Source organism: Synchiropus splendidus, chromosome 1 (assembly GCF_027744825.2).
Source record: "Synchiropus splendidus isolate RoL2022-P1 chromosome 1, RoL_Sspl_1.0, whole genome shotgun sequence".
Lineage (NCBI taxonomy): Eukaryota > Metazoa > Chordata > Actinopteri > Syngnathiformes > Callionymidae > Synchiropus > Synchiropus splendidus.
In genome coordinates, this window is record NC_071334.1 from 29,063,630 (window position 1) to 29,076,218 (window position 12,589).

The 12,589-nt window shown below is 40.4% G+C and overlaps 1 protein-coding gene across 3 annotated transcripts in view; it reads right to left on the reverse strand.

Annotated features, from left to right (window-relative positions):
* LOC128768746 (urotensin-2 receptor) overlaps window positions 1–12,358 on the reverse strand; it is a 36,383-nt gene extending 24,025 nt beyond the window's left edge. The window contains exons 1-3 of one of the 3 annotated variants that reach the window (XM_053881844.1): window positions 12,039–12,358; window positions 9,996–10,727; window positions 7,108–7,486 (exon numbers count right to left, since the gene is read on the reverse strand). In XM_053881844.1, coding sequence (XP_053737819.1) covers window positions 7,109–7,486; window positions 9,996–10,709 — 1,092 coding nt within the window. In that variant the 5' untranslated portion in view covers window positions 10,710–10,727; window positions 12,039–12,358 and the 3' untranslated portion in view covers window position 7,108. Of the gene's footprint in view, window positions 1–4,449; window positions 7,487–9,995; window positions 10,748–12,038 lie in introns of those variants that run through there. The other 2 variants (XM_053881833.1, XM_053881854.1) reach the window with 2 other exon arrangements.
* Between the last annotated feature and the right edge of the window lie 231 nt (window positions 12,359–12,589).

Below are 12,589 nucleotides of genomic sequence, written 5' to 3' on the forward strand. Positions count from 1 at the left end.
ATCACAATATTCAGTCACCCAGAAAATACAAACAGTTGGAAGGAAAGTAAACTTCAGCCTCTGCGTCAGAAGAGTTCATTCTAACAACAATTTAAAGGTAATATTATTCACCAAGGCATGTAAATAACGCAACTCATTGACGTCCCTGCACTTGTAAACCAGTGCGGCTTATCGTACAAAACCTATTTTCTTCTTAAATTCAGCGGCTGTGGCTGATACCCAGATCCTCCTGTCGTCTTGAGTATATTGCAAAATGTTTTGTTCAATGTTATAAGTGTGTGATGAGGCTCAATATCTTTGTCTGGTTGGTTCCACGTACAAGTCCATGTATTTAAAAAGTAGCAGGAATTACCAGACTTTTTGAAGTATATTCTTTTATTTGAATAAACTTGAAACAATGGCTAAATTTCTATTTCAGAAAGCAGACATCCGTCAATGACTTTCTCCTCTCATAAGCTCTTATCACCTCTACCTGATGCTTCGCTATTTAAACTGTCACTCATTCTCAGATTGATTGAAATATAGGACTGGAAGCCATGCAGCAGGGACATAAAAACATGACCTTTGCCAGTGTTAAACTCCGGAATCGACATACTATGATCTGATTCATGTTGACAGTCACCAGTGTCGTAATTCACACACGTCAAGTCTTCGCGGAAGGCTATGATGTGTAAGATGTTTCTGAATGAGGGTTGCTGCATTAACATGACCTTTGTGAATATAAGGGCGATCACTTAACTCCAGCTCGCAAATAATCCCCTAGAAAAGCAGCCGCAGCTACAGTATGTCATGGTGTCAACTGATCTCGCTGAAGTCCAGACTGCAGGTCTTAGTGTCAAAGCTTCTTCGCCAATTATAAGTGAACAGCAATTCCCATTTCCATTTCACAAAATGGACTCAGTCAATGTTATCAGCATTCAGTTATATAGCTGAGGGATCAATAGGGCCTTAACAGTGAAGGGAAAGTGCGTGTTGGTTAACCTTAGTGGAGGTGACCTCTGGTACCATTCAATCCATCCAACGGCCATTCATTTGGCAGCTCCGATGGAAGCTTTGTCTGGAAAGAAGATAAGTGCGGTAATGAGTCCCTTATCAATATGTCTTTGACATGCCCACGTCCGTTCGGGAGCTTTCAGCATGGCTTTAAACGGGAATGGAGGAAATTATATATATATATTATATTTAGAAGAGCTGCTGGATGGTTGGACATTGTCACTCTTTCCCTCTTCTTCATGTGTCATTCTCATATATATATACCTGTATACTTGTGTGTGTATATATATATATATATATATATATATTTATTGCTAAATGACCACTTTCAATTGTAGAAGCAAGATGTGATGTCTTGTGAGGTGTGTGTTGGGGATTGTCCATTTTCATTTTTTGCTTCCAATTGTTTACTGCTGCTTCATTAAAATGCAGATCATGTCATACATAGCTTCATTACAAGCATACAGGTTGCCAATAAGTGAAAAGAAAGGAAACTAAAATGGATTATTTTTGCTGCAGCCTGAGCTTTCGGCAATTTATTCTCATTTGTGGGCCACATTGAGACAAGCGATGTGTAACTGCAGGCAATACAGTTGAGGAATAAGTAGACATTACAGGACCACACAATGTGTAAGGTTACAAATATTCATAATATATGAATTGTAGGGACTTACAGATGCCCTTTGATCAATTAAATACAGACAAAATAAGAATTGATCCAAACAACAGATTACTTTTGTATGAACCCTTCTGTTGCAGAGAACAATTCTCTGTGCACCAATGCCATGTGCAATGTCGTGTCATAACCAAGGGGCTACCTTTTGCAATTGCAAGCTACTCCAAGGCACTGTCTGACTCGAAGGGCTACCATCAATACCACCAATTGGGAACACATTTTCTGAAATAAATGACTGTATTATTATTATTATTATGGATTATATAGGATTTTCCTATTAATCTATATAGTATAAATAAATGAAGGTTTATCGTTGATGTTTTTGCAATTCCCTCAACACACAGTATCAAAGCATTTAAAATATAACTTGGCTATACATAGTTCTTTAAAGTTTTTCAATCGGGGTGCCGCGGCACACTGAGAGAGTGGGAAAAATGATCCAATTTCACCTCATTTGTCTGGTGACAGAGGTGGGCGATATGGTGACATTAAATCGTGACAATTAGAACGTGTTGAAGAGCAACCAACGTGAGGAGATCACATGCATTTGCTGACATTCTTTCTATACACTATACTGTAGAGCAGTCAAAGCAGCGCTGCTGTGGTGTGCGGCGCTCCTCTTCCCACACTTCCCACATACTCACAGCGAAGAAGCCGGTCAAATGCACAACTTCCAGCTGTTTGTTAAACCTGATGAGCCTCTAACTTGACCACACACCTTCACAACAGAACGATGGAGGAAGTGATGCTTGTCGGACCCGCGAAGCCAAAGACTGCCCGCACCAAAGAGAGTTGATACTCATGGACTGTTGCTTTGTCGTTTAAAAGTTAATAGTTAAAACTAAATGCACAACAAAATCAATGCAAAAAAAATTGTTTTTATGAAGCAGGATCAGGCGAAGAATGCTAAGGATTCGTTTCGAAACTCACAACTACAATAAAATCATGACGAAGAGAAGTGATAAAATCGAAACAGTTATTTAAAGCAAATAAATAAATCATGATATATTTTGCCATATAGCCCACTCATTTCTGGACACATTTGAAACAAATGCATTTTCTGTAGTTAGTTTGTGCAAATAGCATGGCAAAATGACAACCGAGTATCAGTAGCTACACTTTTTTCACAAACGAATGGGGATTTTCTATCGGACTTTAAGCACAGGTGCGTTTTGGCCGAGGTTCCTTTGGGCAATGTTGAAAAGCACTGCTTTAAACAACGTGTGATGAGAAAGACTAAAGTCCTGTTTTGCACTTCAAAGGAAAGGGTGCCTGGAAACAATGACTAAAGCCTTCTGAGCAACAGCTGTCCTCTCATTTCGATGTACACTCCTTAACAGCTGTTTGGATATTCACAAGTCTCTTTCTTTTTTTTCTTTTAGTGAAGCAGTGAAGCACCACCCATGTTATCACACAGACTCAGTACCGCCTTTTTGTCAGACACTTCTGCAGCATGACAAACTCCCACCACCTCTGCTGAGAAACGTCTGCCTTTGCACAATCGGGAGTGTCCTGACTTATGGATGTGCAGAGTGGGTTGACAGCTGAGCAGCATCCGAGACGTAACCACGGCTGTGGATAGTCAAGACGGCTAAGTGGATTGTTAATCCCACTTCCACACCTGGAGGCGATGATTTCGATTCGGAAATGACTCCACCCATCCAGTACATGAGATGCTCAGACTGGGATGCATGGCTCAACACATTATGAGCTGCTAATGCCCAATGCTGGGCCGACAGGAAGTGTCACTTCATGTGAAAAGGGACAACTGCAACAGTATATGCAATGTAACGAACTGTACACACTCGTGCATTATAAAGCAGTAAGAAAAATTGCATCTTGTTCAATAAAACTGACAGGTGTTTCTGTGAAGTGATTTTTTTTCTATGAATCTAAATAAAATGCAGACCATTCAATGGTTCCAATGACAATACACTTCATTACATTAGTTTCTTTAGCGGCAGTCACCAATGTAATCTTGTTCTAAATGGAGGTTTAAAGCTGCAAAGTAAACCCATGTCAATTGACTGCTTAAATCCCACTGACATCGCATGAGTTTGACAGTGTTATCAATGACATTTCAAATGCCAAAAATACCATGTGATTATTTGGATAAAACAACAATGCTGAATGATAATCACTGCACATATGGTCCTGAGCAGCTTGGTCTGTGCTCTCTGAGTTGTCTTCAGTGGAGGATTTGTTGATCATATTGGGCCAAAACAAAAGAATCATTCAAATGGCAGCCACTAACTCAAAAATACAGTAATTTAGATTTCACAATTTGCTGGTCTTATTCCTCCGTCTTTCGTCAATGCCTGAACCCAGTCGACTGTGTCTCATTATCCACCCTTCTCCTATTTTTTTAGTGCATGCAGTGACATTTGAACTTTGCCTATCTTTAGGAAATTACAGCCTTTATCATTTTGAATACCAGAGGAGGTGTCCTTCCATACAGTACGTTGTTAAATATTCAGGCATGATTTTATTTTTTCCTCTCCATTTTCTAAATGGCATCATCTGAGACTGGTGCCATTGGATCGCAGAGCACAATTTACAGTACAGTCCATTAAATCTGTGTTCATTGGCAGTGGGAGGATTTCAGTAGAAGAGGAGAGTGAGGCAAGCACACAGAGAAGAATTCATGAAAAATGTTTTATTTACGATAACTCAAATCAATAAATTAAGTGCATCAAAAAAAAATACTCATAGGTGTACAGAAACGCAAAACAAGATAGTAATGACAATGATAGTAGTTAAGAAATAAAGTATTCTCTGATACATTATTTTGCTCAAATGACATTGAAGATGCTCGACAGAACAATGCAGAAATGACGGGGGACCAGACAAGTCACTAGTCAGGTCTCCATCTGAGTTTTTGGATTTTTTTTTTTTTTTTTTACAAAATTTGCTTACATTTTTGAATTTTTGGCTGTTTATATTTCATGTTACTTTGCCATTTTTTGCACTAAACAAGCAGCACACATTTCTTGGCTGTTTTCCATCCACAATAGCATTAGGCTCCACCCAGACGGCGCTGCACATTTTCCTATTGATCATTTTCCATGCTGATTTCAACAAAGTATAGCACAAAAAGGAAGCTGTTTCTGCCGTCCACACGGATCCTCTGGAAATGTAGATCCTAAGTCACAATTGTAGAGGCGCTGTTTAATGCTCTGGCAACAAATAAGAACGCACCCTGGCGCATGTGAAGGTTGTGAGCTGCTCCATCGACACAGGCGAGGCAGACAGGGACAGCATTTATCCACTAAACAAAATTTCTTTTTAATTTACTTCTTTTAATTTACTTCGTCAACAGACAAATCCACCTGAACCAAGCTTGAAAACTTTTTTTTTCTTTTTTTTTTTTTTGGTGTTTTGGGCATTTTTTTTTCTGGTATTTTTCTATTACTGTTCATTTTGTAAGAATAGGTGGAAGGAAACCCCTTTATTGATGGCATCAAAGGAGAAGGAAAGGGTTTTCAAATAGTGAGGAACCATCTCATGTTATGTGAAGTGAGTACGGTGAGTGTGGACTACAGCTTTTGAGTTCAGGCCATATTACCTGCTCGCCGAGTTATTCAGATGACCAGGGCGCCATCTCATCAACTCAACGGTGGCAGGCTTTAGTTACGATCTTTTCAGAAACATCAACAAGTTTTCAAGTTTTGGGCAGGTTGAAGTGTTTTGGCCGTGCAAAGGAGATTCTGCAGTATTCTAATGTGACGGGTGTAAGCATCTCCAGTACCATGATTCAATAGGGAGTCACTGGGGAATAAGAAGAGAAGACAAGTAAAGGAAATGGTGCTAACTGTATGTGGAGGACTCCATCGTGTACCTTGCATATGGAGATGCTTGTTGAGATCATTTTCCTCCTTCTTCTGACTAACACTGATGTGCCTTTAGGGGACTGATACAGTATCTCTCCAAATCGGCATCTGCTGTTATTATTTGCATCCATGAATATTTACACTCCATAGCACAACATTTAGTTGAAACTGATGCTGATCCCTTGAGTGTAGGCTGCACTGTCAATTTGGACTTTGACATTTTAACAGCACACAAACAGGATTATCTACTAGTGGATATGGATGAATGCGTTCAGATTAAGAGAGCCAGAAGGGTTCATCCCGTGGACACGAAGGAGGGGGGTAGTTTTCTCTGACTACAATAACATTTCCTCTTGCTAAAAGTAGAGTAGTATATGGAGTATTTGACAACACTGGGTTGTCACAGTGTTTGCATTTTAGCGGGGACAAATATAGAGTGGTTTCCTCACTTAGTGTGAATTTATAGTCGGTGTCACTCAGCGGCGGAGGATTTATTTATGACTCAAAGCTATTCTTTCTCAGCAGGAGTCTAGAACGCATAACAGGAGTCATCAAAGAAGGATCTTTGCAGTATAAGCTGAGTAAAACGTCCATCATATTTGAACATCCACTGGGAATTCATTATGCCATAGCTAAGGATATGTGCTTGCCAAAAAATAGCTTCTTTTCTCCAGCATGAGTGATATATGACCATTTTTTTTCCTGAGACTCCCTTTACCCTTCACTCACCTTCTGAAATGTATTCCTCCAGTTTCTTCTGCATGGTCCATTAGTGACACAACTTACATAATGTATGACTGTCATAGTGGTGTGCAGACAGATATATGGAGTCACAGGACACATTTGTCATACAAAAGTTCAACCATTTGGAACGATGGCGAAATGGCGGTCAACATGGCTGGACTGAAGAGTTTTTTTTTTTCTTTATTGTTTTGGTTTTAGTCCATAGCTTAAGCACCTGCACATACATAATGACCTGAGCTACGGAAAGGACCAGCGTGACGTTTCGTTCTGTCACTTTCCTTCATTCGTGCCTTGATTTCAGGTGGTATATACACTCATTTTTAATTGACCCTTTTGTTCTGGAACCAAGGTAATGTACTCATAAATGAGCATGAGTAGCGTAAAGAGAAGTTTCTCAGACTAAAAGTGAATTTTTACTTTTTTAAAATTCTCTATATGGTACTTATTGTGCTTAATGTGGTTGTGATCTTAACTGTGTTTCTGAATATGAATAAGTTACTTTGCATTATTATTATTATTTTTTTAAATCTCAGGCACAACACAGGGCATAGAAAATAAAAACAGAGCTTCTTATAAAACCACTACCTTGTTGATGTACTGAAACATCCTCAGTACAAACATTCTTTGTTGTTCATGGGCGTAGGATCATGTATTTTATTTGTTGGTCATTAGACATGAGCTGTACAGTAGCATTAACTGGCTCCTCCAGTCTGCTGTGTCTTCAATAAACCAAACAATAAGAGAATACATTTGCTGCAAGGCTTCATTTAGATAAGACAGACCCATTGCATACTTGAGTCAGATCTGTCCTTATTTGCACAATGAAAATGTCAATGAAATTCGATGCAGTGAATTGGCACGTACCTCACAAACTGCTGTTATGGGCTCGTAGTGAGGCTGTGTGCGTCAGCATGAAACTCTCAGTGCACTGCTGACTGCTGGCTGAAGGCGACCTTCGCGGAGACCGCTGAAATCGACGACTTCTATTAAAGTAGCTGCCAGCTGACCAGGACCGCTTGTGCTTCCGCAGGTACTCCTTGTAGTTCTTGGTGAGCAGTGTGTAGAGGAAAGGGTTTATGCAGCTGTTGGAGTACGTCAGACAGGTGGTCAGGTAGTTTATAATGCGCTTGGCTTTGGTGGAGAGCGGTAGGTTTGGATGGAACTGGCCCAGCAATTGCCAGATCCAGAAGGGCAGGAAGCATGCCCAAAACAGGAGCACAATTGTGAATATCAGGTACAGCACCTTTGGAAAAGACAAGAGAAATTAAGCGTGAAAATGAGACAAAAAAACAACAACAACATATCCATCTATACAAGACCTGTATGCCACCCCCGTCAAAAAATAAAGAAATAAAACGTCAATAAAATGTAATAAAAAGGTATAATAATATTAAATGCTGTTGCGACCCCCAAGTCAGTCCTGCTGAAAAGCAAATGCACACGTGATTCAAAAAAGACCAACTGTAGCAAAATGTTCAAAAATGTCAAATTAATTACTAACCAATGCACCCCTCAGCAAAGGTTTACTTTTCTGTGATACTTGCCTCGATTATGATATTCACTTTTATATCAAACCCATGTATGTATGTCTCTCTTTTAGCAAATTGCAGACAATTAGAAAAGTTTAAAAGTCAAAGAAATGTCTGAGCCGGCCATTGAAAGCAACAGCGTCAGGCCTTTCTAGGTATTTCAGGTATTTCTATGCTCCCGCACAAGATGACCATGGCGTGTGTTCAAAACAAAAAAAAAAAAAAAAAGCGTGCGGCCACATACAAGTTAAATGTCAATGCAGATGTCAACTTTCCACATTGCATGTGCAATTTTGTCACACAGTTCCCTGTGTTTCGTGGTTGTTTTTCTGCATGTGGATGCATTGATGTTTCAATAAAGTAAAATGAAATACAATGTCAAGTCAGTATTTCTACTGTATTTAGTTGTCACTAAGCAAATATTGCACCTAATGTGACTCAGTACTTCATTGACGGTAAATATATCCACATTAACATGAGTTGAAATCATTGTGCGTCCATATACAACACGGAAAGGCCAGACTTATGGCGGGGCTCAGAAGTCCACTACTAGATAGGTTTCAACAAGTGACGCTTTCCATGAAAGCTGCAGTTTCATGAAGACGTTCTTACACAGATCTAGTGCAAAGGTGACCAACTTGGGCCAAAGGAGAGTATTTCAACCCTGATAGCCAGTGTCAAGCCCTTGTTCTAACAACAACTGTTTCCCTTAACACAAAACACTTATGACCCAAACTTGGATGACAATCAATGTCAAGGAATGTCAAAGGAATGCACAAAACATGTCTCTCTTGGTCAGTGAAATATGTTTTGGAGTTGACCAAGTCCCATTCCAGTTTGAAGCCAACAATTTCTGCTGGGTTTTTTTGAAGTTTGGTTTCTTGTGGCGAATGACTCTCAATTCAAAATCATCAAACCACAGTTTAAGCATCACAATTGCCTACAAAGGCGGTGATGTATGTGGAACTGTTCTTTTCGTAAGGCAGAGTAACTTGGGGAATTTATCCTCTATTGAAGTTTTATCCACAGCCAGGCCACCAGAATTATTCTTTGTCAAGTTGCCTCTAACCTTCACAGGCCAGTTTTTTTGGACGACCTTTCTGGATGGAAATTATATTGACCCATTTTAAAACACTAAAACTGATGAGCTGGACCAAGGCAGTGGTCAACTAAGGTGGTCAATATCCATAGTCCCCCCCCAAAAAATTGCCAACAGTTTATCCCCAATTTAATCCCCCAAAACATTTTCTTGAACACAGTTAATCAGGCTACTTATTATTTATTACTACCCCTGTCCAATTCTGAAAATTGAAATAATGGTCTATCAAATCAACATTGTCATTCAATAGATAGACCACGATAGAGCACAACTTGTTTGGGGAGGGTTGACTGGTGCAAGGATATTAGAAAAAAAAATGGAAAAATCTTGACAAATATTTTTATGTGTTTCAAAAGGTGTGGCTGCATTATACAGATACAAACAAATACACATTCGTTTTTTGACAAAGCTAAATTCTTGACAGTTCTAATATTTCAGTTCTCAACATTGTCGGCTTCAAAGTCATCAGGTAACATGTTTAAAACTGAACATTTATATTTAGTAGTCTGGCCATTAGTTGAGTGTACTTTCTGTCCGTGCTTTTATTTTGTCACTCAGTTCCATGTGTTTTCTGTTTCTTTTTCCTGTCGCCCATTTTTCCAATGAAGATGGAGCAAATCCAACAATCTACGTAACACTTTATCTCTCTTCTTTTTTTTTTTTTTTTCGTTTAGACTGCGTGTTTTTTTTTTTTTTGCTATTGAACACTTTTTGTTGTTTAGGCCTTGCGTAGATTACTTCTGAGTGCGTATGTGCTTTGTGTTCTCCCCATTGTGTTTGACTCTCGCCTGTTTTCTGTTTCAGACTCTTCCCTGTCCCTGAGTATTGTCTCCTCGCTCCGTGTTTGCTGCGACGTCCTGGGTTTGCGTCCTTGTTTGTGACTATTTTGTATGCATTATCTGTGTATTAAAACTTTTACTGTTAACTTAATGTTGTTGTCCGTGTCTCTTGTTGACCTGAGAATGATTTGCATTTGAATCCGTCACTTTGTGTTACAGCATGACATATGACCTTCGATTCCAGGATTCATTACTGACTGATAAGGGTTGAAGCACTTGGAGACAGTGCCTCACCCATGCTTATGGATAGATATTCAATCAATTCATTCGCATAAAAACACTGACCTTTTGATTTGGAAGTTTCTTTGTCTGTTTGAAAGTCTCCGTCTGTGAAACCCAGTAGGTCCGAGCAAGTTGGCTGTAGAGGAAGCCGATGATCAGGCCTGGGGCAACAATGCTTGTGCAAAACAGACAGGAGATGTATATCTTGTAGGACAGTGGCGATAAGGTGGGCTGACACATAGCCTTGTTGCCCACCTTCATTAAATGAATGCTCACTATCATGGGTAGAGTCAATACGAGCGACGCCGCCCAGACCACCAAAGCAATGGCTTTCCTGTAACTTTTTGACCTCTTGACGGTGTCCAGTGGCTTCAGAACGGCAAAGTACCGTTCTGTGCTCATGATGGTTAGTGTGAAGATGCTGGCATGCATGGTCAGGAAGTCCATGCTGATGAGAATCCGGCAGCCAGCGTCTCCGAAGAACCATCCCTGAAGAAAGTGGGTGCACACCACGAAGGGGATGGTGAGTAAATATAGTAAATCGGCGAGGGCCAAGTTTATGATGTAAATGTACATCGACGCAGCAGTCCTCATGGAGTGGCACATGACCACAAGGGTGTAGATGTTTCCGGACACACCCACGAGGCACATGATGGATAGGATGGTGCCAATGGTGTAGGTGGCTGCTGTGTCCTCATGGGAGTTAAGAGGAGGGGTGGTGGCATTGGGCTCCCTTTCACCCAGTCCTGCCACTGGCTCCATGGACACTGTGGTCATCTTTTCACTGTGGGGGAACTGCAACAGAGCAACGGCACCTCGGTAAATAAAGACAGTGTGAATTAGTAAAGACATATTTGAATGGGTACGAATAAGACATACAGTGAGTAACTTGAATTACTACTAAATTCTGGACTACTAAAGGCAGTGAAATGATGTATTACTACTTTTAATAGCACTAGTACATGCAAGGAACAAATTTAGAATGTAAAACTGATAAGTCTTGATATAATCCAGAGAAAGTCTTGGCAATGGCGACAAGGTCAAAAGAACACAAGCATCGAGGGACTGTCTGAATCATGGCTTTCAGACTAATGCACTCATCCAGTGATGCTCTGATCACTGTTGCCAGAATCTATGAAGAAGGTAGGTTTGCACATCCTTGAAACTTCTCACCAGGAATCCTCACTGCAAGTAACTTGTACGTGTTAAAGATGTAATCAGTTCATGAGTACTCTGGTCTGATTCATTTTTTGTCAAAGAGATTTTTCTGATTTGTGACTCACTGCTGCTAGAAAAATGAAGTTCTATTGTTTAACTCACTGAAGTTTGCGAGCCACAACACGGCTTCTCAACTTTTTAGTGTCGCAGTGCACCCTATTTAGATGACCAATTACATTTTGCTTGACAATTCGATGACCTGTGCTGAAATGAGACAAATATTAATGGTGCTGGCCCATCTATTAATGTCTTCTTAACATGCTTTTATAAGTGAATTATTATCACAGAAACAAAACGGTCACGTTTCCTAATGATTATTGGCGGATTTTGGCCAGATCCACTGTCACAACACACCTTAAATCATTTTCCTTGCAATGCCAGCTATTAGTGTCAGGTGACTAACTGTGGCTTTTGGTATTGCGAAAAGACAACTGAAACGATAAACAAAAATGACAGTGGTGTCATCAGGTCATGAATGAGATGACCCTAAATTGTGACGTGCATTGAAAGTCGTTTTGTTGACAAGTTGAGGAGTCGCTCCTTAAAATCTGCATCCTAGAAAACTAAAATGAGCGCCATAGCAATCCCATACATAACTTCTGAAAACTTACTGACTTGCAATTGTATGACAACAGGGACAAGCATATTACGATGACTGACTGGCTGAATGAATATGAGCTCACACGCTCCATGATGAATGCCTCATATACATATACATACTAGGCAGCTTCTGCTTATTAGCTGATGTTTGTGGAAGTGGCAGACAGATCCAAGAGTCAAACATTGATTTGCTGAAAGCATTGTTGCAGTTTGCTCATTGACCAAGTCACAGATATAGATCATTTTAGTAGCAGATGTTGTCATGCCATGATATCTGCATGGTCTTACCTGGATTCAATGCTCAGTGAAAGCTTCTGTTATCCATGCCTCTGCTTGAACTGTCAATTCAAAACTTTGCTGAAAGCTTTGACACTCCCTGCAGATGTGAGCGTTCAGGCGAGCGAGAAGATGAAAGCGTCCTGCAAGACCAGTTAACCTCAAGGAAGCAAAAACCCCATCACTGTTGAATCATTGCTTGGCTGTTCATGCAGAGGTCCATTGTGTCCGCTGAGAAAAGATTCAAAAGTTCCAATTTCTTTCTCCTGTCTTCCAGTGACATCAGTCAACACACTGCAGATATTTCATGAATGAGCGCAGCGATGAATCGATGACTGGATGAGAGGATTCAGCCCCATAGATTCCCGTCACTGACAGGAGCGAAAGGGAGAAAGCATGTGAGCCGGAGCAGCAGAGGGGCGAGTGAGAGCGACAGTGGAGAGTGAGACGCTCTCTCTCATGGAAGCCAAAAGTGGGAGGGAGAAGACGTAGGAGAACGGAGAGGTATTCTGGAAATGTGTTCAGCTCTCCCTCTGTAACCCCCATGCAGTTTATTTCCGTGC